The sequence below is a fragment of the Semicossyphus pulcher genome, unplaced genomic scaffold (assembly GCF_022749685.1).
Source record: "Semicossyphus pulcher isolate SPU_LCO1_2020_fin unplaced genomic scaffold, fSemPul1.0.p SCAF_9, whole genome shotgun sequence".
Classification (NCBI taxonomy): Eukaryota; Metazoa; Chordata; class Actinopteri; order Labriformes; family Labridae; genus Semicossyphus; species Semicossyphus pulcher.
In genome coordinates this window covers 16,695,929-16,723,431 of record NW_027211770.1, presented here as the reverse complement: position 1 = coordinate 16,723,431, position 27,503 = coordinate 16,695,929, and the positions used below count along the sequence as shown (strand labels likewise).

Genomic DNA, 27,503 nt, shown 5'->3' with positions numbered 1-27,503 from the left:
CACAGCATTAGGGCTCTATTTCATAGCATTAGGCTGGCAGTGAAACACGCTGTGGACACAGGCTGCAAATCAAAGAGCAGGAGAGGTGATGGCAGCAGATATGGCACAAGTCATCAGTGTAAATGGAAATCTGTTCATCTCACGAATGAACGAAAGCAACAGCAGCAGCGCTGATTTGGCAACATTTAGCATCAAGTTGATCTTTACTGAAGGTTAAAACACCTTCAGACCAGGCTCTCTTTACAGCATGTTGTGGTGCTAAAGAGCAACTTAATGATAAATGTTTCTCCAAACATCATTCTTTTTATATAAAACAGCAGAGGTACACAATTATTTTGAATTTAGGTCAAAAGATTCCAGCTGATAAAGTGCAATGCATCACTGGCAGGTTAGAAAATGAGATGAAGGTAAAAAAAAGAGCAAAAGCAGGAACAGGAGAATACTGATGATCTGGAAGAAAGAGTTTCTAAATGGATCGTGAATCCGCGTTTAGAGACTGAAAAACAGAGCGGAAAAGCTTCCTCTGTCCCTGATTGGCTTATAACATCAACCACATCACCGGGCTTATGATTAGGGTTGTTGTTGTGTTTCCAATGCAAGTAAATCTGAGCGGTACCCAAGTCGTAATTTCAACAGCAATCTCCTGAAACAACAGGATTAGAGTTACGTTGCCACACACACACACACACACGTTTATAACATATCTACACACATCAATTACACAAAAAGTGTGAATCAGGCCACATGCAAGCGTGATGTTAAACAGGAGCCGTCGTGCCAAAGAGCAAGAAAATACACACAGAGAGCGTCGCCTCCGGGAAGGGATACAAACCTCCAACATTAAAAGGCTATGTCTGATATAAATTGAGTCGCCCTCAATTTTCTTAGCTCTTTTCTGTGAAAAATGAAAAGAACAAAAAGAGTGTGGGTTTGGTTGAGTTCCCCCTGTGTGCCGAGACACCTGAGACATGCATGCTACGAAGTTCACTACAGTGTTAATACAACAGACACAGAGAGAGGTGTGAGGAGCCTGCATGCAGAACAACTCTGGGCTAAGTGACCACAGAGGCCGAACTACTCACAAAGTAAAGAACTTAAGGCTCTAAAGGACTTTTTATAACGAGAAACGAAACAAAGAACGGTGGAGTGACGGAGATGTGATAGTACACCTGTTATCATGCCACTTTTTAGTGAGGTGCATTTAACCTGAAGTCATGCATGTGTACATTCCAGGGTTTACAACAACAGCAAGCAATGAGAAGAAACTAATCCCATATAAACTTTCATATAAAATCATATTTAAGGAAAGACTAGCCTCCTGATATTATTCTATGAACACCTGTAGTTTATTATTACATTTTTCTACCTCTTCAAGTATACTGTATGTGCATCGAACCTGCTGTGGATTTCATTTAAGACCTAGCCGTATGGAAGCACAACATGAGAAGAGTATGAAATTAGTCGTTTGGATGAGAAGCTCTGTATTATCAGAATGGAGGTAGAGAAATGGCTACGGAGACGCACACCAGGCTAAGGAGTCTGACCTTTCGCATTCGCACCACCTCCGTGCTCGATGCCTCAGACTCGTGCTAACCCAGGGGAGGAGAGAGGGACACACGTTAGCATCCTCCGCTTCGCTGGCTTTGACACTCACATCTATTAGCTGACACAAGTGTTCTGAGCGGAGGCCAGTGTCCGACACTAACCTGGATGTCCCCATTGATGGTGGATATCAGTGACGAGTCTACGTCTCTCGTGTCCCTCCACGCTGCTGGCTACAGCAGCAAGAGAGACACAGATCACACTCAGACACAGAGAACCATCTCTGCTCACTACTCAAGACTATGAAGCAATTACATTCAAAAGAGTATATGTCACAGTTATTATCTACTATTTAAACACCCAGGGAACACTACGAGGACACATCATAAAAACATGTTGCTGGTACCAGCTAAACTTAAGGCATATGTTTACATTTACTCATGAAAAACAGTGAAATTCAATACCTTGACCTCAACCACGGTCTCGATTCTCGAGGGCTCCACAGCCTCTACGGTGACCTCCAGCTTTCTCTCCTCCAGGCGGCCGGTCTTGATGGGAGTGGAGGTCTGGGGCTGATCGAAGGGAGCCATGGGGATCCCCGCCTCTGCCAGAGCGGCCTGGGAGAAGACTGGAGCGCTGACGGGACGGGTGCCCCTCTGTGGGATCACCACTGGACAAAGAAGAGACAAAGTGGAAACGTTAAAGGGAAATATGTTATAACACGATATGCTACAGCGGGATGAGATTATGCGCACACTAGCTGCGATTAAATCGTGTAAAAGAGTGAAACAGATAAAAACATTGACGCGCAAACAGCCACATTATACTTACAGTCAGGCCTCACATATAACTGCAGTGGTATACTGTACCTGACAGGCTTTTTTAAGCCTCTTTTAAAGAAGGCCCGAGGTGGTCCAGAAGTGAATATCCACACAGTTGAGTAAGAGCAAAAGCAAGGATTAGTTCTGGTAAAGATTTGATGAAAGATGCAAAGGCAGATGCTGCACGAGCTACACAGCTCGTTGGGTTGAAAAGCTGATGTTATAAGGCATTGTTCCTTCAATCTGTGAAACACAGCACAGTCCGAAGTCCTTGAGCGATGAAGAGAAGTCAGCAAATCCTGTAAACGGGCTGCGAGTGTTAATAAGCGTTGCATGGAGCGAAGGAAGCCTTTAAGCGTCTCATCTGCGAAACAACAAACCCAAACAAGGCGAACAAAATACCTGACTCTTTGACGCCTACATCTAGCAGAACAAACCAATCGGCATGGGCATGTGTACGCGGGAGAGGACGTCTCTCCTCCAGGATCCGCTCCTCAAACTGTGGTCTCATTGTGGAGATAGCAGTCCTTGTTTTGGCTGCAGCAGGCGGAGCTCTCATTTCCGCCGGGAACTGGATGCGCTCGGGAACAGCGACTAATAGAAATACATGATCAGTTATTATTTTGGAAGTTAAACTACATATTATGACGCTTGCATTTGCAGGTAAACAGACTGCCCAGTTAAATTACAAACAAGATGACTCTTTCTTTCGTGTGACACAGTAGATGCTTGTATTTTTATCCAGCCTAAATCATTTTAATTATACCTGATTTCTTAGCGGCCACATCCAGAAGAACAAACCAATCATCCTCCACCTCTCTCACTGCTGGACGCGGTTTCTGCTGCACCACCGTCTCCGGCTGCAACGCCCTCTCCTCCACTATCGTAACTCTCTGCTGTGCTCTTGGCTCTTTGGCTGCCAACACCTTAGCTGGTCTCACTTCAGGATACACACGGACAGGTACGTCCACAGACACTGATGTAGAATCAACACAAAGTCCTCTCAGTCAGAAAGCACTTCCACTAAAACACATGCTTAAGGTTAAATATGTCATGTACTGTATATGTCAAGCTTTAAAGCGCACACTGGCATTCTGTCTGGCTTCATCAAACATCGGCAGAATACCTGGTGCTTTCTCTGCAACATCCAGCAGCACAAACCAGTCATCATCCACCTCTCTTTGGAGGAGTGGTTCCACAAACTTCACAGGTGGCCTCACGTCTTCCATGATGACTTTTGGTTTTGGTTCAGCGGCTGCCACCACATCCACAAACCTCTCAACCACAGCCGCTAACAGAGAAAATAAAAGTCACTGATGTAATATTTGTTGGAGCTATTTAAAGTATAAAGAAGTCAGACACCACTTTAATCTTTTTAGCACAGTGTATGCAGACCAACAACAAGTACCTGGTGGTATGACAACAGGCTTTTCACGGATGATGTCAAACGGAACGAAACAATCGTCTCTTCCTCCTCGCTCTGACGGAGGTGTTATGGGGCTCGTTCTAATTTCAGTCAGACGAGTCTCATCCTGCCAGCTGCCCACACCAATTATTGTCTCCGTCCATGTTGTGGTCTCTGGTGTTTTCACCTCAACATCCACAGACTTCCTCATATCCGGAATAAACTTAACAGGAGTAACTGGCACAAACAAACAAGAGACAAAGAAAGCTTCTTCACTAGATCCACCAAATGTATATGAGTCTTTAAGCAACTAAAAAACTGCATATAAGAATATAATGTCTGGCGTGACTAATGACATATAGAAGCTTAGTACCTGATGGTGCTATGACTGCTTCTTCACGAACAGCTTCAAGCAGCACAAACCAGTCATCGTCTCTGTCTGGCAGCGGCTGTGAAGGCTGCAGTCTAACCTGCTCAAGATCAACCTGCTGCGCCTTCCGCTCTTTGCTTATCACTTCAATTTGAGGCTGAACACTCGGATAGATTAGTCTCGGTGCTGCAGGAGGAACTGAAATCAAACAGAAGTAGCATTTAAACAGAAAATCATCTTTGAGAAAGCAGCTCGTCTCCAAGCTGAAGATGTCCGAAGGGGGCGGCTACCTGGAGGAACATAGGCGGTTTCTCTGGCAACGACATCCAGCAGAGGAAACCAGTCGTCGTCTCTTTCTCTGACTGGCTCGGATATTTTCTGCTCTTGAATGATCGGCTTGGGAAGCTCCTCTTTCTGCACCAGAGGCTCTTCTACTACAACCTCCTTTCTGGACTCTATTGTGATTGTTTCAGCTCTCGTGGAAATGCTTTCTTCAGGATAAACCCGAACAGGCTCAGCCATGGTAACTAATGGCAAAAAGAATGAGGGAGTGTTGTGAGACTCTTATAATACGGTTATAAGTTGTGAGACCTGAGGGAGAGTCGACAATACCTGGTGGCACATATGTTGCTTCTCTTGTGGGACGCTCCAGCAGCACAAACCAGTCATCCTCTATCCGTCTCGCAGCCTGTGGCAGAGCTACGACTTGCTTTGGTTCTATTTCTACTTCTTCTACCACAACCTCCAATCGTTTCTCTCTCGGCTCAACAGGTTTTATTTCAACCACAGAGACGCGTTCTTCTGAGGGCACTTTGACACGCTCTGCACCAGCAACTAAGACAAAAGAGATAAAGATCCTCACACACTGTGAACAGCACAGGGGATTTAAGGATAAGATCGTCTGCAAAGCTCAGGGTAATTGCTCGCTTTGATTAAGCTGTGAAGCAGAACGAGAGGTTTTAGAAATACCTGGTGGTACATACGATGTTTCTCTGGGAACAACTTCCAGCAACACAAACCAGTCATCATCTCTGTAGTACACTGGCTGTAGTGGGATTTCTTCCAGATCTCTCGTTGCTTCTTCTCTTATCTTTCTGTCTTCAGACACTACTTCGCTAATCTCCTCAACAGCCGCAGTCTGGACCACAGAGGCAAAACTTTCTGCTTCTAACGGGTCTCTTCCCTTCATGGCGACTGACAAATCAGGAGAAACACACGCAGTAAGAACACTTCCTCTACGTTAGCAAGCACAGGATGAAGCACAAAAGAGCCATTGTGTTTTCAAAGCAGCACACACTATACCTGGTGGTACATAAGGTGATTCTCTGGGAATAAGAGCCAGCAACACAAACCAGTCATCCTCTCTGCCTCTGGTGAGCTGTGGTGGAGGGATCTCTGGTGTACGCAACACTTTCTCCTCTCTTTCTCTCCTGTCTTCTACTATAGTTTGAGTTTTCTCCTCGAGGGTTGTAATCTCAGTTTTCTCCTCGAGGGTTGTAATCTCAGTTTTCTCCTCGGGGGTTGTAAACTCAGTTTTTTCCTCGAGGGTTATAATCTCAGTCGTTGAGGTGAAATACTCGCCTTCGTCCACCTGAGCACGCTCCACAGTCGTAACTACTGATGACAGTAAAGAGACAGAATCTTTGAACACGAACTAAAGTTTACAAAAAGTGTCACAAAAAAGCTCACAGTAAGAGAAGCAGGGCGTTTGGGGACTGCAAATCCACAGTAAAGCTCTTAAAACAGCTCGTTTTAGCAACAGAAAAAACAGGGAAAGAGCAAAAAATAGTGAATGTGTTGATGCTGCTGTTTTGGTGCTCACATGCACATGAACTTTGAGTTGGATGTTTTTCATGCAGCGGTCTTTTTTTAAGCTGATTCAACTCTTATATTTATAGATATGATAATAAATCTCTATTTTGAAGACTGAATTCCCAGTCGCTCCTGGATAAACCAGAAAACAGGGCCTGTGGCTGTTTATGAGCCTGCAACATCCAGATTTTTTCCCCTTTCGCACCATTAGGGATCTACAATCTCCAGAAAAACTTTGCAAATCTGTTTCATAAGACAGATGCATGGGAGAGGAAAAAAACTGTCACTGTCACTGTTTGCCTGACAAGTCGGACAGTGTGCAGAAGTTTACGTGCAATTTTGACAAATTTAAAATATGCAACATTTTAATGCTGCTGCACTGTGATTACTTTTACTACACTACATGCACCTGAAAGAGTTGAACCTTGTGATGTGATTGTTAAGTTAAAAAGCACAGAAAAATGTGTCACTGAAGGAAAATGTTGCTGTATAACAATATCAGAGAGGATTAGTAGAGATCAAAAGCTGTGCGCAGTCGAAGAGATATACTGTACCTGCTGGTTTGACAACAGCTCTGTATGCAGGCCGGTCAAACAGTATGAACCAGACGTCCTCTTTTGCCACCTGAGGTTGATCCTCAGCCTGAAGCCTCTCTGTGACTGTCCTCTCTGTTCTCTCTCTTATCTCTGTCATACGCCAAGTCCCCTCCTTTTCTACCCTCTCCTCTGATCTTACATCATCCACTTCTTCCTGCGTCTGCTCTCTCTCTTCTACAAAAGTCACTCTCTTACTCCTACGCTCCACCTTCTGGTACGCTACTACAGGAGAGGTACCAGCGACACCTGACATCTTGTCCTCCACCCCATCTCGCCATTCCCTTTCTATCAGCTGTAGCTTCTCTTTCAGGCCGTCATCCAACAGACGATCATCTTTGACCTCTATTTCACCTTCCTGCTTGACCTCAACCTCTTCCTCCACAGGCAACAAGCCTTTAAAAAACACCTCTTTAATCTGATCTTCCAGTTCATCCACTTCCTCCTCGTCTGGCTCTACTCTCCTCACATACTTCTTCACCACTGTTTTAGTCAAACCTTCGACTTTCACTTGTTCCTCCTGCTCCCACTTTTCAAATTCCTCATTCAACTTCTCCACCTCCTCCTTACCTAGCTCCTCTTCTACCACCTCCTGGATTCTCTCTGCAATATCATCCACTTCTTGGAGCCTTTCCTCTAAATCCCTCACCTCCCTCAGCCTTCTTTCCAAATCTTCCCTCTCTGTCAGCTCGTCTACCATCGTCACCATATCCTGCAGCCTCTTAATGGTCTCCTTATTGCTCATTTCCTGCTCTGTCACATACGTGACCTGCTCATCCGTCTCCTGACGCTGGAACTGAGACCCGGGAGAGACTGGAAGGAGCAAATGGGAAAGTAAAAGAATAAATAATGAAATGTTTGTCTTTGTTTAAACTTCAAAACGTTTGGAGGTCATATTTCCAAACAGAAACTCACATGATTTGTCACCAGACTCAAGGGAGTAAAGGCCGAAGACTCGGTCGAAGTTAATGAACCAATCATCTTGCTGTGTTGTCGCTGGTTGCAAGAGCCTGTCCAAAGAGCTCATTTGTGCTAAGCTGAGCTTAGCTGACACCAGAGGAACAAAAGTGAACAATTTCATACCAGATAAACAAAAAACACACAAATATCAAACTGAAAAGGCTTCAAAACTAGGGATGAAAGAGCAGCACATGTTTGGTGCTTTGAGGATAATGCAGTGTACATGTAGTGGTACTGTCCGTTAAGTGTGTGCTTGCTGTAAACAAAATACATTTTAGCACCATGTTCTGTGAAATCCAAACCACTTACAGGCATGAACTGTGCAAATACCTGGCTGTTTCACTAAATCAAAAGGCGGGACGAAGGGAAACGGAGGCTGGCGATGCAGCAGGTCAGACCACACGTCCTCCTTTCTGCTCTGCTGTTGCTCATCAGTAAACAGCTCCCTCTCTGTGATGGTCTGATAGCCGGTCAGCCTGGTCTCAATGTCCTCTGGCATTACTCTAAATGTGTGAACAGACTGTCCCTCCTCCCACGACTGAATGGAGCTCTGCTCAGACTCCCCTCTGGCTGTGAAGAGATGACGAGGTGATGGCAGTTATGTAAGGGTTCAGCTGGAGAGATGATGGGCCACTCTCTGTGAATGCTTCGCAGTGCTTCAAGCGAGTTTTCTGGATCAAGCCAGATGCCAAGCGTTTGTACCAGACTATTGTGAGTCCAGTAAGCGGAGGTTAGAACAAAGCTGAATGAAAGACGCCTTTCATACTTTAGAACAAGGACAGATAAAAAGGGCAAAACTGGCGATAAGTTTTTCAAAGTTTAACATTCCAGCTTCATCCTGAATCAGTGCCACTCCAGCAGTGATGAGTGATTCAGTGCAAGCAAATGAAAGCCGTTGAGCAACAAACATAAAGCAGCAACTTTGAAAGCCAAAAAATGAGGAACTGCTGCCTCAAGACTGGAAATGCCCACGCTAAGTTCAACATGTGAGGAAAGTTCACAGTGACCAAAGTGACCCTGGGATCATTCCAGGGAAAGTACAGAGTGGGTGACATTACCCACAAGTCAAGAGTAGACCATCTGTGCCGCTGCTGACAGGACATCTTTAACTCTTGTTAGCCAGCATGAAAGCAAATGAGCAATAACGGACGAGCATGTTAGACGATGTAACGAGGCTGCACGTATGGCAAAAAGCGCTGGTGCAGCTCCACACAATTTCCGCTACCTGTGAAGTCAGGAGAAGGCTTGGGTCGGTCAGAGGTCAGCATCAGTGACCAATCGTCAACCTCAGACCTGACTGATGCCGAGAGTTGTTGCAGGAACTGGAGAGTCTCATCTCCAGCTGCAAGAAGTCAGAAAGCAGCTCATCGAACCTGTGCGTTTATTACAAAATACACAAGGAAAGAATAATTCCCACGCTTGCACGTACCTCCATCTAGGGTGCGGGACAGCCTCTTGCTCGCAGAGCGTGCGAAGCGAGGGGCGGGGCGATCGATCATGGAGCTGGCCTGGCGGGTCTGCGCCTGAGTTCGCCCGCTGTACCGGAACTTAGATCCCAGGACGAGGAAGCGACGTGATGACGGGGGCTCTACTGTGGGAACCCTGAGGGACAGAAAAAAAGAGTTTAACTTGCATCCTGCACAGATCTGCATACAAGGAGCTTAAAGTTAAATTTCATCATGTTACATCATAGGTTTTCTCATTCCTTCAAATTCGTCTATGTTATGCAACAAGGTTAGCAACCACTTTGACCTTTATCTTATTAGGTAGAAGCAACCTTTAAGATTTAATTCTAAGGTCAGGACCACGGGCATGTAGCCGTTCCTCTCTGGTTAAACTGCCAGGGAGCCAATATAGGGCTTAAGCAGCAGAGACCAGTGAGCCAATTATCTCAGGGTTAGACAGAACCTGAGAATGACCTCTGTTTGCAAGCAGGAAGTCATTCACACTGAGGCAAGAACGACATGGACTCACCTGAAGAAGGTATGGTTTTCAACACAAACTTTCCACAGCTTCTTGGAGGCTTTGTAGTTGGGCAGTTTAAAACCGATTGTGCTTTCGTACTGCTCTTGCTGTGGGTGAAAAAACACATACATTTGGTTAAAGTTTAATTTAAGGACTTTATGTTGATTGCATTATTCTGCTGTGCAGCATTTAACATGACAGACTGTTTTAAATAAACATACAGTACTCTTGAAAAAATATTAAAAACCAATTGTTAAATTTTCCAAATTGTAGTTTGTATATTTTAGTTAATAAAGTTAACTCAAATAGTTATTAAGTCTTTGTGCATAGCAGTGAATATTATAAATATATTGATATGCTTCATATACGCATATGATCCGTGGGATTATAATCCCACAATTACATTGTAAATCTGATGTGTCAAATTCAATATAATGAAATTAATTTAAGTTTTAAGAATTGTTCTTTGACAAAATCGATCCGTTGATGTTTAGTCGATTAATAAAAGTGAGGTTTTCCCACAATTCTCACACCAAGCTACCAGATAGGTGAGGTAGCATTTAGGAGAAAATGTTGGTGGATGGGATATGGAGTTAAGATAACAAATCTAATTCAAATGCAGCTCAACAACTAGGAAAATGTTATTGAATATTACCTCCGATGGTCTGATTTTGATGAAGAAGCTGCTGCGTTTGTAGGAGATCTTGAGCACTTTGGGCCACGGGAAACGGTTGATCCTCAGCTTGTCCTTGTAAACCATCAGACCGCTGGAGCAAACCCCCAGCGTGATGTCGACACCGTCCAGATCCTGCAGGATGAAACCGTTATGATAATTTATCCCCCTGACTCTGCAGTTACAACAAACAGTCACTGGGAGGCAGGCTCACTCACACCATGAGGACAGGCTTTTTGAGGTCAGGGAGTTTAAAAAAATTATTAATCTCGGTGTTTTTTTCTTTCAGAGAGGGGGCTGACACCAATTTTGTAATTAAAAATCTGGATGTCATGGATGCAATGCAAGCATGTTGTTGCAAAGCAGAAAGATACATTTCAAATTAAAAGGAAGTCAGTACTCAAACTACGGATATTTTAGAATTTGCAAATTTCTGCACTACCAATTAACCCACTGAACACTCGTGTAAACGGGAAATAAAACTCAAACAGAACTTTACCTTGGCCTGATGCAGGTCAACTCCATACATGGCGAGTTTCTTGGCATTTTCCAGAAACAACATGTCTGCTTGGGCCGGACTCATTGACCTGCGAGAGCACAGATAAAAGGGGTCTTTTCACATCTATGTTTTATTGCCAGGACTATTTGAGCAAGTCCTCAAATCATCTATTTAAACAGTAACTTAAACACAGAAAATGCTGGGTTCAGTCACAGTTTGTCACTTCTATATTGTGCTTAGTCAAACCTAACCTCTATTTACAGATTCTACACAGAAATGTAGAATCTGTAGGCAGGGACGTGGATTCCCGGGACGGACAGTGATCCTGTTTCTATATTAAGTACGCTTGTAGTCTGAGTAATATTGACCAATCACGTATCAGCAGGCTGCGGCGTATGCAGGAAAATAGTCCGTGTGGAGAGCAAAAGCATGAGGAACGTAATCCGCTTTAATGCCAACCCTGCTCCCATCAGCGGCTATCCTGACGATGAATTAGCTTCTTATTAATCTCTTTAAAACAGACATCTGCATGCTAACAGCTAACAATCCGATCTAGATCTAAAATTTAGGTTGAGATAAATTCCCTGACGCTGTGTCACGAAAGCCGCTCAGCGTACAGATTTCCCGACTTCCTCAAATGCATCAGAAATGACCGATCCGACCTCCGTTCAACAAACGTGCATTTTAAAAGTAGTTTTCTTCTCCTCTTGAGGACAGACCTGACAAAGCTTCATTTTTACTTCTTACAAATCTGCATCATGATGTTGAAAATTCGGCAGAGGTAAGAGTCTTTGATTAAAGTCAATCAGAAGAAAAACAGGTTATTTTTCTGTAAACAATCTAGCACGCGGAAAAGGAAGTCGTTTATCGCTAACTGCCGGCTACATGCCCCAGAAGCTATATCGTCAGACTGTAGCCAATGGGATCTGAGATTGAGTCAAACCTAATTAAACCAGAAGTAATGTTAGTCGGCCATTACCATGTCACTCAAATCATTGCCCCTCCCCTGTTATTACCTGTATGTGCGGTGCAGCTCCATCACCTTGTCCTCCAGCTCTTTGCTCTGTCCCGGGGCCAGGCTCAGATCTTTCACATAGTCTGTGCCGTGGGTCTCGGGGTCGTACTCTCCAAGCTCGGACTGGGCCGCGTAGGAGCCCAGCAGGGACAGAGTGACGAAGGAACAGGGAAGAACACCGCGCATGATGTCCTTCCTCAGCTGGAGACACAGGAAGTACCTGAAGATGTGAAAGAGGCAAAAACATGAGTTTTAAAAGATAAAAACTTTACTGTTTCTCATGATAGAATATGCAAGATTTGAGTGATGACATGCTTTAGATGAGACACTCACCTGGTGAGGTCCTCGGTAAGCTGTGCTGGATCAGGAGGGTAGAACTTGACGCTGAATGTAAACTCATACACAGCACCTGGAACCTGTTTCCTGATCTCTTTGGTGGCTTCCAACCATGTCTGCAGAAAATAAGGGAAATTAAACAAGTTCATGTCATCGTTACATAAAATATCTTGTTATGTATTTGCAGAGAAACTACAAGTCACAGAGCAGAAAAATCGGCGTACCTTGTTGGCCGGGGTGTCCCAGTTAGCGAGGCCGAAGTAATCCTTCTCCAGCAGGTTGACATGGTCACACACTTTTGTTAAAAGCTCCTGGCCTTTAGCATGTTTCTACAGACAGGGAGGAACAGAGAGACAGAGGGAGATAGACATAAGTCTCTATTACCATATGAATCTTTAAGAGGGGTTATAGACATTACATAAAGTCATTTCAAAGGTCTCTTACATCCAGCTCACACTCAAACTGAGTGTCGTCCAGTAAGGTGACTTTGCATTGCATGGTTTTCTGACGTTTGGAGCCTTTAGCTTCTTCTGCCTTCTTGTCCGTTTTCTTTTCTTTCACGGGCTTCTCCTTCTTTGTCGCCTCCTTAGCCTTCTCCTCTCCCTTAGCGTCTTTATTTTGCTCTGCCGGCTCTTCTTCTTCTTCTTCTTTTTTCTCCGCGTCCTCCTCCTTCACTTCTTCCGCTGCTTCGGGCTCCTTCTTTATCGCAGCGGCGTCCTTGTGTTCCTCTTGCGCTGGCTGGTAAGAATCAACACAAGACATTGCAGAGTATGTCAAACACAGATGAAAAGATGTGGGGAGAACACAGCGTGCTTTTGTTTTTTAATGATGAAAGCATTTTAATGAAGACAACTACAGATGGAATTAAACAGAAAATATACTTCTGTTGATGTTAGCTGTAGCTCGGAGCAGCATGGATCACTTTTTGGTTTCAGGCTTTCAGCTCAAACCCGCAGAGTTACTTTCGCTGAGCAAGCTGTCCAAGCTGTCCACATCATCAAATATTCATTAGAAAGGAAAAACATGTGTTTCTGTACTACAGTCGAATCTGCAGCATGAATTTGTGCACTCTGTTTCTGACCTTTATCTACAGCAGTGTTTGATAGTTCTCTTGTTTCTTGAACCTTTTTACGACTTGTGATTAAACGTAAAGTTTTACACTCAGGGAAATGTGCTTATCTGTCCATTAAATATGCAGCCGCAGCCAACAGCCAGCTAGCTCAGATTAGCTTAGCATAAAAGCTGTCCAATCAGTCACGAAGCTCATTACAAACATGTTACAAAATCTGTTTTATCTGTTCAAAAAATTAAGTTAAAACAACGGTTGTGTTTTCTTTTGCAGCAGGTTACACTGAGTGTGCGTGACTATTTCTTGGCCTGCATCGGATATTTCATGAAATCTTGTTATCACATTGGCAACTAGCCGAGACTCTGGGAAGCCTCTGCACCAGACCAAGAAGTGGTCTGGCAAATAATCCTCCCTGGAAAACCATCATTTGTCGTCTTTACAAATAAGATTGTGGGCAGATTAGGAGACAAGATATAAAGTGTTAGTGAGCTTTAAAGATGCTTGTAGGTAGATTTCAATTCCTTAGAACAAAGTAAGGCTCCCTGTTTCTTCCTGTTTCCGCCTTTATGCTAAGCTAAGCTAACTGTAGCCTTATATACAGGACAGATATGAGAGTGTAAATCTAGAAGTGTATATCTTTCTGTTTCACACTCACCTGCGTCTCCGCGCTGCTTATCGAGTGCTGATCAGGAGCCTGTTCAGCCTCCGGCTCAGTTTTAAGCTCGGGCTCTGGAGCAGCAATCGGTGCTTTAACCTGCTCCTCACTTTGACCTTTCACCTCCTTCTTTCCTTTATTCTTCCCTTTCTCCTTTTTCTTCCCTTTTTCCTCCTCCTTCTTCTGCTTCTCTTCTGTCTTTTCCTCCTCTTTCTTCGTCACCTCTTCTTTCGGCTTCTCCTCGTCTTTCTTTTTCGTCTCCTCTATTGGCTTCTCCTCTTCTTTCTTTTTTGTCTCCTCTTTTGGTTTCTCTTCTTCTTTCTTTTTCGCCTCCTCCTTCTTTTTAGCCTTTTCTTCTTCTTTCTTCTTTGCTTTTTCTGCCTCCTTTGCCTTTTCTTCTTCTTTCTTCTTTGCTCTTTCTGCCTCTTTTGCCTTTTCTTCTTCTTTCTTCTTTGCTTTTTCGGCCTCTCTTGCCTTTTCTTCCTCTTTCTTCTTTGCTTTCTCCTCCTCTTTTTTCTTTATCCTTTCTTCTTCCTCTGCTTTCCTCTTTGCTTTTTCCTCTTCCTTCTTCTTTACCTTTTCCTCCTTCTCTTTTCTCTTTGCAACCTTCTTGTCAATGTTTTCTCCGTCTTTACTCTCTTTGTTTTCAGCCTCTGCCTCCTTGTCTTTAGCTTCAGCAGTCTCCTTCTTCTCTTCTTCTTTTGTCTCTGATTTCTCTCCCTCCTTTTCTATACTCTGTTGTGCTTTCTCATCCTCCTTTTGCTCCTCCTTTTGCTCCTCCTTTTGCTCCTCTTTTTGCACCTTTTGCTCTTCCTTTTTCTCCTCCTCCTGTTTCACTTTCTCCTCATCCTTTTTCTCAGTTTTCTTCTTGGCTTCTTTCTTTTTCTTTTTACTGCCCTTCTTCTCAACTTTTTCTTCCTCTTTCTTTTTCTCCTCTTTTTGTTCTACCTTTTCCTCCTCTTTCTTTTTCACTTCTTTTGCCTCTGGTTTCTCCTCCTCTGCTTTGGCCTCCTTCTCTTCACTTTTCTCTTCACTTTTCACCTCCTTCTCCTCTTCTGTCTTGTCAGCTTTTTCCTCTTTGTCTGCCTTTTCCTCCCTGGCTTTCTCCGCCTCGAACCCCTCTCCCTCGGAGCACTGCGAGCGGCGCTTGAGGAAAGAGGAGAAGAGGCGAGAAAGGCCTTTGCCTGCGGAGGTGCGGGTACGAGGCTTCAGCTGCTCCTCCTCGGGGGAGGTAGCTACATCGGCGGGCCCAGGCTCTGTGGCCTGCTCCTGGGCCTTCTTGCTGGAAGACTCGCCCTCCGGCTCGGACGCCGCCGCCTCTGGTTTCTGCTTGTTCTCCGGTTCGGGCTCTGGCTCGGCACCGCTGGCCTTCTGCTTGCCCTCAGTGTCCGCCTCGCTCACTGCACTCGCCTCTGTTGTCATGGTAGCCACTGGGAAGGAGACAGAAGGAGTCAGAGATGGAGAAAAGGTCACGGCGCTGCACAGAGTGTGACGGTGCACAGCACGGCTATACTTGGAACACAACAAACCGGATTAGGAGCAGTGGAGTGTGTGCGGGACACATTACACTTGACTTTGCTGTGAATGACAAGCAAATGTATTACAGGGACTTAACTGACACAATGAGCAGTCGTATTGGTGTTGATCAGTCAGTTTATCATGCTCAGGATTACGGTCAACAACTAGAGATGAAGGATTAATGAAAGAATCGTTTGACAGAAAATTTAACGGCAATAATTTTGCTGTTTAAGTAATTTTTATTTAAAAAAAGGACTTAATTATGCAGTTTTTCTGTTTTATTTTTACTGTGTAATTATTTTCTATTTTGATGAAGTGCAGAACATTTAATTCAAACATGCAAACAGGCTAATCTGCATGTTTTATTATTCTTATCTAATGCTATCGTTTCAGCTCCTCCTCTCATCGTACAATAAGTATTTCTTTTACAATAACTCATTTATATGTTGCTTTAAGTCAGTGTTAGTAGCCTACTCTGAATGGCATCAATGAGACTTACTCCATAAAACACGAAGCCAACTGCCACCCACAGATTATAAACACACATACTTAAACACACACATACACAAACATCACCTCATCACACAATAGCCCTCCTTGTTGAAGAGTGTGTCTGTGTCTGCATGGAGTTCTGAGGGCGATCACAGACTCATTAAATCCCTCAGAGACAAAGGAGGCATTCTGTCCTGTGGCTGCATATTAGCACCGCCCGCCCCGATCATCCTCGCCGACGAGCATGCCCCGGCTCTTTATCGTCACCCCGACCCGTCCTGTACGGGTCATCTAAGGCGCTATGTACTGATATATACCACGGTGTGATTAAATGATGTGTTAAATATCCATATTACTTGGTGTGTAAGGTCACTGGGGGGAGTGTCGCAAACCACTGAGCAGCATGGATTTATAGCAATACAAGTGATTTTACATTAAAGTGACAGGAAACCTAATTTTCTGTTTCATTATTTCTGAAATAACATATTAAACCCATAAAGATGAATTTGGGTAGGCTTAATTAGCTGGTTTTAGCTTAGCACGGACATATATATACATATATATATATAGAGGCAGCAAGAGGACAGATCTGGTATATTTAGAAACTTCTACCCATCTGATTAAATCACACAACTGACTGAAATACACCACACGCATTACGCAACCACGCCACACCTCCTCTGAGCGAGACTCATCAGTTACAGTGGCGCTCATCGAAGACAGAAATTGATCGCGATTTGACTCATTTGCATCCCGTCTGGAGTCTAATTGGTGCCTAATGGGGCCGTGTTTGTCTCCTCCATATGTAGTTTAAGTTGCACCCTGCCTTGAGTGGGGTGGGGGGAGGGGAGATGCTAGACAGGCAGACAGGCAGGACGGCCAATCTTCCAGATGTACCAGGCCGCCCCAATGGGTGCAGCCTGGCGCTCTATACCATACACTTCCTACTGGCACTGCGGGACAGCAGGAGAGGAGGAGGAGGGGGAGGAGAGGGGGGGTATGCACAGACAAAATCCTCTTTAGCCCTCCCATTGTTTGTGTCCAGTGACCAATAACTGTGCCGCACACTATAACTAATCCTGCCTACCCTTCCCCCCACAAGACCCCCCATAGGCGTATTCCCTAGGTCACCACACACACAAAAACACACACACACACGCACACAGTGGTATGCATCATTGCTCACGGGCTCCTCTGGGTCTTTTAATGCTCTGTCATCTCAATTGTGATTGTCAGGAAACAGACATGCTCCTAATGGACCAGCTGAGCTTGTGTCTGCTGCCTCCTCCATTTTGTGTCGCCTCTCTAACATCTCTGCTATCGGCCAGCTGAGCAGGACTAACCTGCATCGTGACTGATGGAGACAGCACGCCGGGATCTTTAAATACAGCATCAATCTCTCATAACACGAGGCGTATTTCGTTTCTGATGTGGGGATAATTAGATGAAATATCGCTGTGCTGTTGAAAAAAGAAAAGCTGCCCTCAATCCTACATAATTAGAGTCTCTAATGAGCTAAATTATAGATGAAGTAGGCCACCCTCTAGCAAGGAGCGGCTGGATCAGGTGCAAACACATGGGCTGGGCTTGAATCAGGATTTGATTTAGAGTTTATGTCACTTTAAATTGAATTAAATGTTCCAGCAGGTAGATTTTTTTTTTTGAAAAAGACTCAAAAAAAAGGTCACAATTTCACAAAGTCAAATAACGTGCATGTTTTAAAGAGTCTTCACTTTGTCTAGACACCAAAGCCTCTATATTATCTCAGGTGATGCTAAAGTGCGTGCTAGCAGGTGTATATATATGTGTGTGATGAAATAAGACAAGAAGGCTGAATGAGAAGGAGCTTGCAGAGAAGGAGGAGGAGGTAAAGTATATAAATAGCTATGTGTGCGCAGGATGCAGAGACTCATTAGTTAGACTTTACAGACGAGCTCACGTCTATTTCTGTTCACAGCGTTCTGCACACAACACGCATATGCACATGTGCATGCGTGTGTGCACAGCCGCAAATGCACACATTTCACATCGACAGCATTGGATAGAAGAGAGAAATGATGTTTGTTTTTTAATTTGCTGCCATTTTTCACCAACTTGCTGACACATAACATAAGTTCTAAATCAACGTTACTGGGTAGGGACACTAGGACGAAAAGAAAGCATGTTTCCTGGGTACTGAGAGTAGGCTTAAGGAATTAGAAGGAGTTTAGAGTTAATCAGCCCCCAAGTGACCAAGTGAGATTATCTCCATCCATCTACCTGCCTACAGTATCTATCTCACTGTCTCCCTCCGCTCTGATTCTCCCTCCCTGGGTGTGCGTGCATCTGCGTGTGTGGGAGAGAGAGAAAAGCTGGCAGAAGCACAGCGGCGATCAGCTGTGCTGATTCATGGTTTTATGTGGAGCCCCGCCTACCTGGCTGAAAATCAACAGAAATGAACCGAAGGCCAGGATATCAGTCCTCTGGCCACATGGCGGCTCTTATTAACCTCTCTGAGTAAACAGAGACACACATGCCAACGTACACGCTAACACGTGCCTCGCTCAACTGTTCGTATGTCCTGTCCTGACCAGAAACATCATGAAGATGCTCACTGAACGGGATGGCGCTGATTGTCGTAAATCATGGTACTGGACTTATTAAGGCGTATTTTCATCATTGCTGTTTTTTTCACAATTAAACAATAAATTGTTTAGTCTGTTAGATCTCACAAAACTGTAAAAAATGCTCATCACAATTTCCAAGAACCCAAAGTGACGTCTTAAAACTGCTACTTTTTGTCTAACAAACAGTCCAAAACCACAAGACTCTTCATTTACTGTCATAAACAACAAAGAGGAGCTGCAGATCCTCACGTTTAGGAAGCACAACCAGCAAGTCTATTAGGCAGTAAGTGCCTTTCAATAGTCTAATCAAAAGATGGACCAATCATTGACGCTCTAGTACACATGAATCTTATTAAACGATCCTGGTGTGAAATGATAGCGTCAGCAGTAATTATAGTTTCAATGACAACATATCTTTTGTGTGTTCTGGGGGACACTCGACAAAAAGCATTTGGGCTACAAAGGCTTATTTCAGCCTTGCCCTCTGTGTAAACCGATCCCGAACCCAGTCCTGAACTAATCAATACACACAGATGGTCTGTGAACCTGATGCTGTAACATGAACCGACATGGGAAAAGAATGAAGTATCTTGATTGATTTACTGCGGTTGCCCTAAAAGCTATCCTGAATCCATTTTCCAACATCACCTCAGCCACTGAGACATTAAAACAATGTATATCTGTGTTATTTGTGCATTTATAAGAGGGTTCTTTGTCATGTTGGAGAATCCAGATGTGTGTAGAGAGGGTTGAAATGATTTAAAGGGAGGACTGTTTTGTGAACTGAATTTACCTTATCTGAATAAAATAATTCTGCAGTTTGATATAAGAATTATTTGTGCATAGAGCTTTTAAAGTTTGATTTATTTCCATGGCTTTGAAGTTCCACAGACGCCCTCATTCATGAAGAAAAGCGCAGAGGACTGTGTACAGTATGTGGAGTCTGTGCAGGCTGTATTTAGTCATGCTCACACATCAGAGTAGTAGTCTAACTGCACGAATGCATCATAACTCCCAAAAGAGGATTAACACCAGCAAGCTCCTCTGGGACCTTGTTGACCTCACTCTCACACAGCAGAGCCAAAAACATCCTTCAGCATCACTTCAGCCGCTCTGTGTACACAACACTGCTGATTCAGCAGTACTACAGGAGACCCCGAGCACCCGGGTCTGATCATATTGTAACCTCTGTGTTTACATTTGCTGCTCATGCGAGCACTCAGCAATCCTGTTGCAATAAGGCTGCCTCTGTCTCTCCCTACGTCACATCTGCAGCGCTCCATAAAAGATTATCTGACTATATATATCCAGCGCTATCATCAATGGAGATGAGGCTTATTGGATGAGTTTCTCTTAAGTGCACGAGAGTGCACACACACACACACAGGACTGATCACACATACACATATGCCGCCCTCCAGTGAAGATGGATATTTTTAACCCATGCTTTCCTCCTGGGGGTGAAAGCAAGTCATGTCAAGCAGAAACTGAAATTCAAAAGCAATGCTATATCTGAAACAGCACGGAAAAACAACATCTGTACATCTGAGCAGACGTGTTCTTGGAAATAGCAGTAAGACAGCTCACAGAGATGCATTCAAGACCAAAAACACCCTCACATGAGACACAAGTGCATCTCTGGAACAATTACTGTTTCATATATGGAGGATTTAGGGAAGAAAATATGACTATAATTTCACCTTCAGTCAGTTTAAATAATAATTTAGGATTATAATAACCTTTATACTGTACTTACTTGATATTTAGACCATTGTGGGATAGAGAGTGACATTAAGGTTTTTGTTATTAACCCAATTACTTCATTTTATAAAGCATATAGTCACAATACAAAACGAGCAGACGCTTACATAAAATGTGAGTTTTCCTTTAATATAATGTTCGTCCTCTTTAAGCAGAGACAACCTGCATGCCCGTTCATTTTCACAAAAACAACTCACACATGTCGAAGCCACATCGCTGCCTCCGTCCACACGGACCACTTTTGATTTATGGGGATGTGTTAGACTGCTATTAGGCTCTTTTAATCGGGTAATAAATAGAATATATCATTTTAATTTGCTTCAACAAATACAATTTGAAATATCGCTTGGTTATGTCGCTTAAAATTAGCAAATTTTCCAACTTTTTCCTACTAAACGGCAAAACAGTTACAGGCTATATCTGTCCGGCGTGCCAGGGTATTTAAACAATCTGTGTATAAAAATGGCGCCGAATGTACAAGAAAACAAATAAACACTAACTCATCCTCAGCGCGTGAGGAACATACATCTTAAATATGGCTTACCTACTCTAGGATTTGCATCAATGGGAGACAAAACGGGATAAAATCCGATAAAATCCTATATTCCGCACGTTCAGAGGAGAAACAATGTTGCGGAGCGACACATGCTTTGTTGTGCTGCTGAAGGTGTCCGATGCTCGTAAATGGGTGGAGTCTCGCAACGAGGCTCGGACTTCAGTTGACCAACTGAGCAGCGCGAGCACGCCTCACAACCGCATGTCGAGGTGGAGGAGCCCGACACAACTTAATGATATATACTTAAAAAAAACAAATTTCTTTAAGTTTTAGTGCATATTTGTGCTTCTAAAAGACGGTGTTTACATAGTTAAGTTCTGAAATCACAGCTCATCACTGTGGTGGTACAATACATTCAGCCTAAATCCCCCAACAAGCATGGAGCGAGGCGGGTCAAAGGGTGCAATCATTAACACAGTACAATGTCCAGAAACAGGAGGGAAGCACAGAGGCTACAGCAATACTCCTCACAGTCCTGCCCAGTCTTTTCAGGCACCAACGTGGTGCATTCATGTGCACAGTATGAGAGCAGTCAGGACTATAAACTGGAGCCAGTTGGCGAGATATTAAAAGTTGCAACGAGTTTAAATAAAAAGACCAACTGGGAATGTAATTCACAACACCGGACACACCCTCAACCATATTATCTCAACAAATTCAAAAACAAACCAGCACACACATGTGCGTCAGATCAGGTGCACAACACATATACACAAGCTGTCTTTATGGACTCCGGCATGGTCCCCACCCATCTGCCTGACCCCATTAGGGCCATACGGCTCATAGGCAGAAGAGGGGGGACGTAAAGGGGTTCATTATTCTCTCAGCCACACGGGAGTAGAGGAACCACCACCTTTGTCTCGCAGAAGCAACTGCATGTGCCATGCACGCTTGTGTCAAATGTTAGTTCTGATTTGCTATTTGCTGAAGAGAAAGTCTTACCAGTGCAAAGGTGAGTCCGAAAATGGTGTCAAAAAGTCCAAAGAAGCGAGTGAGACAGCAAGTTACTGTAACAGAACATTTCTCGCTTTAACGGAAACTGTCGATAATCGTGTTTTTTCTCTTTAGACTTTGATCACCGATGACACACAAGCAGGACTACGGCACACAAACTGGTGGTGTTAAACATTTACAGCAGCAAAGTGCATTCACATGAAGAATCCCAGCTGGGGGGAAAAAGAAACTACTTTGTAATATAGATATTTTGTGCTTTAGTTTTGGATGGAATAAGTGTGTAGTGAGATAACAGAGGAAGAGTGAGGCTGACAAACAAAGAGTACATGAACTACTCGCGTTGCCTTCAGTTGCTTAGGAACCCTGCCCTGCCCAAGGAGCAGGTGTTGAGCTGGACCCAGGAGAGGGAGGAGAGACAGAAGAGAGAGGGGAGGAGAAGAGGAGCAGCAGCACTCGCAGACCCTCAGTCCCTTGAGACAGTGACAGACTGGAGCCACAGACTCAGAGACGAGTCACTCACACAGCAGACACACCCAAAAACACTGACACACACTATCCTTTTTTTCTCTCCCCTTATTTTGTTCAAAAGCGCGGGCTGACACGCACACACGATGCTGCAATGCATTACTCCAGCTGAGTGCATGGGGGTTATGTTTGTTTGGAACATCTTTATCCCTCGCTGGCTCCATCACTCAGGGATTACATAATGTCCCATACCACTTCCACCCAATTCATCTCTCTGTGACTTTCAGTGCTGCATCTGGGTGCACATCACACAACCGCCGCCTTCCCGCCAGGATCTTATGTAAAACAACTCGTGCAGCTTGGAAAAAGCTTTAAATATGAATTTTGCGTGCAGTGTGCATGTGATGGAGGCAGGGTTGCAGGGTTTTTTTTATTTATTTGTGCATCAGGAGCTGAGCTCTCAAGAGCACTGACGGGATAGATGGTAACAGTGCATCAATATTCATACCGCACCATTATGTTATGAAGAATTTATGAACCAGGATTGTTCCATGTTCCTGCCCCTTTCTGCCAGCAGACATGTTGCCTGTCCTTATTGTTTTAGGACACATTTCATTCCAACCTTCACTCATAGGGATGTCAAATGACACAGCATGGTGATATCTCATTAAATTATGTTGTAGATTCAGCACATTCTTTGCTTTAACAAAATACAAAGAAATAAAGGACAAAATAAATCTATCATGATTTTTCTGCAGCTGCTGAAACTGCCGTCAACATTTGCATCCAGAAACTATGCAAAGCAACGAGTCAAATTGCAAATGAAATGCATATATTAATATTAATGCTTGTATGTCATGTGAGATCTCTCAAAAAAGACCCTGCATAAGCCCTGCAGCTCACAGTACTGTGAACAGATTGTGGTGGACATTCTAGGCCACCTAAGTACAAGCAGCTACATTGTGTTTGATCATCTGCTGCTACTGTAAGAGGACATGTTTCCTTAGTTTACACTGCCCCCTGGTGGCGAGATGGTGGATAAAACTGCTTTTAACATGCATGCTGCTAATTGGACTGAACAGGCAGTGTTACAGGATAGCAGTATAAACAGGCCTCATGTTAATACTCGAAACATTTACTTGAAAACATTTTAAAACACTGCACTGCTTTAAATCTCATATATATTTTTTGTACAGACACTGTATCAATACAAAGCAATTTGGATATTATTACTGTCTGCGCACCTAAAGTTGTATAATAAAAACAACTCCATGTTGTAGATTAAGTCACTAGCTCAAAATTAACTGTTTGCTTCAGAGAGAGAGAAGGAGAGAGAGGGAATCCCTAACACTAATCTACCTAAACACAGAGCTGTAGTGCATGCTGGGAGCATGTGTTCAATAGAGATAAAGATGTGTTTGCGTGGATGATCCCTGAGGGCGACACTGTCTCACAAACCCCTCCCAAAACTAGTCCGATGTGGACAGCAGCAGGTCGGCAACAGCAACGGGCCATCATTTCAGCTTCCAAAGCTCTCATCTCTCTGATTCAGGATTTCATTATTTTTTTAAGCAAATCATGCAACCATAAACTACAACCGTTTTTCCCCTGTGGTATGAAGATATATTCAAGGTTGAGAAATATTTTTAAACATAAAGAGGAAAGAATGATGATAGAAAAGCATTCTGCAGCAGATATATGCATGCAAAGTTACAGAGGGAGCCTGCACTGGGATCCCACTTAGAAATCATTGCAAATGAATATTTAATAGCGTCTAGAAAGACTGATGAGCTATGACTTCATAGTGCATAAATATAAATGAAATGCTTCTCTGCAGCTGAGAGCAGGGTTCTTAATTATGATCATACTTTGCAATATATTTAAAATATATTGTGGTACATTAAGGGGGACTTATTTATGCATGTACATTTGATCAAGTAAAATAAAGTTTACTCTGTTTGCACTGTATGCAAAACATCTGTGCAATCAAAATAAGCATTGTATGCCAAAGTTAAACCTCATTCTTACTACAACTTAAATTGTATTCATACTCACATCACATCCATGATGAAGATCATTGTAGATTGCATGGACAGTCCGAGACAGTGTGGCCAGGTCAGAAAGAGGGGAAAAGAGTGCGTCAGTTCAGTAAAAAAAATACTTATTTAATTTATATAACAAGACACAGGATAGAGAGTTAATACAGTTACATTTAAACGGCAGCACACATAGTAAAGAATAGGAACCTCTATCAATGTAATAAATTACTTAATGACGAACATAAAAAATGATAGCATGAGCACTTAAATAACTGATGGACATTAAACACAACATAAAGTAGCAATAGTGATAATATAGCAGTGCTAGCATCATTGAGAACATATTTTAGTAACCAGGTTATACAAGTCCAAAATAATCATTTGACCAGAGGTTTTTCTCTAGTTTATATTTCTATTGTCAGTATAATAAACAGACCTATACAGTTAAATTAATACATTTAAGATAAGGGTTTAGCTTGGCTATGTTCTCTCGGTGATATTTGGATCAGATAAATGAAAGTATTTGAGGACCAGTAGAGACTCGTGAAAGAAATAACAAAACCTCCCGAGTTCATTTCTTGTCATTTTTATCGTTTATTCGATAGACTATATTCGGGTTTGGAGTCGTGCTTCTTGTTTTGAATGTAGGCTAACAGCATAAACATCCCTGACCTCTTCTTGTTTAATCCCTCTAATGCGGTGCAGTGAACTCTAAACGAACTGCCGCCGCGCCGAGAGGAAACATGAAATGTAAACCCTCGCTACTGAAAGGTGTGCAATAAAAACACGATAGCAGTGTGTGAGTGGGCGAGTCATACCTGAGCAGACAGACGCTTCCTGTGTGTGTTTCCTCCACCTTTAGCTAGGTGCCATAATTCCGGTGTTTCCCTTCAGAACAAGTTAGAGCCTATCGATCAGGTTACCACTGAGAGGCGGTGTCGCAGCAATGACGAAACACTAAAAGTGGAGTTGGGTGGAGAGCAGAGGTGGGAGCGTTACTTAAAAAACCTCACAGATTACTTGTTAATAATACAAGTAATAAAAACCTGGAAGTCTCCGAGGAAGAAAGATACATTATGTACTCTTATACAAGGCATTCATGTGCACCTTAACAGGTGAGTTAGGTCTGGCATAACTCCTGCCGCACAGTGGTTTTAGTGGGTGAAGTCATCCAAACCGCCTTACCAAGATGTTGATGCACTAAAAATAATAGGTTAAGGTAAGACCAAAATGTCAGCTCACTGTATAACAGGTGCAGCTATCTTGAGTAGTTTTAGTGTAAGGGCATGATATCAGAGGAATGTGTAGTCAAAGATTAAGCTTTTGTTCAACTACAGCCAACTTGGTACCAGTCTTACATTGGCATGTCTCAAACAGTGTGATATCAGCAAAGGCACAGCTACTACTCTCATATATGGAGCCAATTCTGCTCCACACATTTTCAAACCTTAGGCTACTGGTGTCTCCACACGGGGTCGCTGTTTGATGTTTGTGTGTATTTGTGGATGGAGTTTAAATAGAGATGTTTCTATAGTCACCAGAAACAAAGCAGGAGCTATTTCTTAATAATAGTTATTGCAAAAAGTTCTTAATGAATGAAAAATAGGTCTGAGATATAGAAAGTGTGTTACTGATTGTTTCCAGTTGATGTCATGCAAGTAAGCAGGAAGTTACGAATCACTACTTAATAATTAAATACATAACTAAATGTTTGGTGTCCCCCTCAAATAAATAAAAAGCCCTCAACAGAAATAGGTTCTGCTGAGTAGTTTAACTTTCAAAATTAGAAGTATTTGCATATATATGGCTTTTGTAGTATACCTTGAGGGAGAAAGAGCTACTCTAGAATAACAGTTTAAAGATTTATCAGATAAGTGAGCACTGTTGTTAAAAATTTATCAGACTCAAATTATTATTTCAAGATGAGTATTTTAACACATTAAAATATGTCTAAAGTGGATCTTTAATGACTGCTTTTTAAATTATTGGTGGCCTTAAAATATCTTTCCGATAGTGTCCCGCTTGTATAGGGCATACAGGATATGGCTCCGTTTGACGACCTCCATGTTTACAAGCAGAGTGAACTCGCAGAGGGCACAGCACACCTCAGTCTAACATCTGCTACAGCTGGAACATCTGTCTCAGTATTACCTAAAACCCAGTTGCTCATGTCGGCACTGTCCCAGGAGGTTAGCTAAATATATCTGGCCTTAAAGGCCTACTCCAGCATTACAGTAATGCACTTTTGGAAAGGTTGAGGACTCAAGAGAGAAAAGTTAAGAGGAAATATTTGATCTGTCACAAAAGAGGTTTCCAAACGGTTTTGGTGACTCCCTGAGAGGAACTACTCAGTCAAGAGCTTCCCTTAGAGCTGTGTAATTTTAAGAGCTTTTTTCTGTTTGCATTCACACTACATATAGATGCTTAAGTTACAGGCTGGCCAGATGTTAGCATGTTAATGTGATATACAAGAAGCAAAACAAGATGAACACTAGTCTGAGCTGTATGTTTGTTTTGTCCTGAAAGTGTAGTAATAATGTTGGAAAGGAGAACAGAACAGACTTGTAGTTGAATTTATCCCTGTTTGATCAAAATGTCTTTTAATGATGGCCGTTGCTAGCTCTGCATTGGTTCAGATATTTGACCTAACAATGCACCTCTCATTGGCCACTCAAGGTTCTTCTTGTGCTGGGAGAGTACCTTCTCTGAAATAGGAGCTTAAGAGTCTCTCTAAACGGAGTTCAGAGAACTCGAATCCTTTACAATTCTTGCAGTGCAAACATGAGAAAAAGGGGCAAGGATCTCCCAACAGTTGTTAGAACTATGAAAAATGGCCTTAGCCCTAAAAAACAAAAATGTATAAAGTAACCTGCTTGTTTTCTTTGTCACATAATAACTCTTTCAAAAACGTTACCACTCCCTTCTGCCCTTCAGTGACCCCTTTTCAGCGACTTCCTTCACTTGTATATCTCAACTCAATCTCACGCGCTTACTTCCCATTTCCCTGACTTTGCCTGATCTGACAGTCTACCTGTTTTTTAACCTTTGCCTGCCTTTTGATCAAAGTAAACATGAACTTTTGTCTTAACCTGCCTGCCCAAGAGACATGCTTTTTGGTTTAAGTCGCTTTATGTCTAAGCTGTAACAGTGTAATTCAATAGCATCATTCAAGATTCCCTCTCTTTTCAGAAACCACACCTTACATACAGTCTATTTACCAAGGGGCCAACATCAGGTTTTTTTAATCTTCTTTTTATAAATATATAGATAGACTCCAGCATCAGTACACTTGTATTCAACTCACAGCATATTCTTACATGGAGGACAACACCTCAGCCACCTCTCATCCATTATCATGCTGAGCAGCCAGGATCCACCCAGTGTGATAACTTTACAC

At 43.0% G+C, this 27,503-nt stretch overlaps 1 protein-coding gene across 8 annotated transcripts in view; it reads right to left on the bottom strand.

The window, feature by feature from the left end:
* LOC138583746 (uncharacterized) overlaps positions 1–24,388 on the bottom strand; it is a 33,015-nt gene extending 8,627 nt beyond the window's left edge. For 3 of the 8 annotated variants that reach the window (XM_069655709.1, XM_069655715.1, XM_069655716.1), the window contains exons 1-27: positions 20,641–20,747; positions 13,716–15,145; positions 12,436–12,729; positions 12,216–12,320; positions 11,989–12,107; positions 11,657–11,875; positions 10,641–10,728; positions 10,124–10,276; positions 9,478–9,575; positions 8,933–9,105; positions 8,729–8,845; positions 7,834–8,073; positions 7,459–7,590; positions 6,505–7,356; positions 5,441–5,755; positions 5,108–5,332; positions 4,751–4,972; positions 4,429–4,665; positions 4,142–4,336; positions 3,772–4,005; positions 3,490–3,654; positions 3,130–3,339; positions 2,766–2,957; positions 2,007–2,212; positions 1,707–1,775; positions 1,545–1,589; positions 833–895 (exon numbers count right to left, since the gene is read on the bottom strand). In XM_069655709.1, the coding sequence (XP_069511810.1) occupies positions 833–895; positions 1,545–1,589; positions 1,707–1,775; positions 2,007–2,212; positions 2,766–2,957; positions 3,130–3,339; positions 3,490–3,654; positions 3,772–4,005; positions 4,142–4,336; positions 4,429–4,665; positions 4,751–4,972; positions 5,108–5,332; positions 5,441–5,755; positions 6,505–7,356; positions 7,459–7,590; positions 7,834–8,073; positions 8,729–8,845; positions 8,933–9,105; positions 9,478–9,575; positions 10,124–10,276; positions 10,641–10,728; positions 11,657–11,875; positions 11,989–12,107; positions 12,216–12,320; positions 12,436–12,729; positions 13,716–15,145; position 20,641 (6,399 nt within the window). In that variant the 5' untranslated portion in view covers positions 20,642–20,747. Of the gene's footprint in view, positions 1–832; positions 896–1,544; positions 1,590–1,706; positions 1,776–2,006; positions 2,213–2,765; positions 2,958–3,129; positions 3,340–3,489; positions 3,655–3,771; positions 4,006–4,141; positions 4,337–4,428; positions 4,666–4,750; positions 4,973–5,107; positions 5,333–5,440; positions 5,756–6,504; positions 7,357–7,458; positions 7,591–7,833; positions 8,074–8,728; positions 8,846–8,932; positions 9,106–9,477; positions 9,576–10,123; positions 10,277–10,640; positions 10,729–11,656; positions 11,876–11,988; positions 12,108–12,215; positions 12,321–12,435; positions 12,730–13,715; positions 15,146–20,636; positions 20,748–24,122 lie in introns of those variants that run through there. The other 5 variants (XM_069655712.1, XM_069655711.1, XM_069655710.1 and 2 more) reach the window with 5 other exon arrangements.
* Between the last annotated feature and the right edge of the window lie 3,115 nt (positions 24,389–27,503).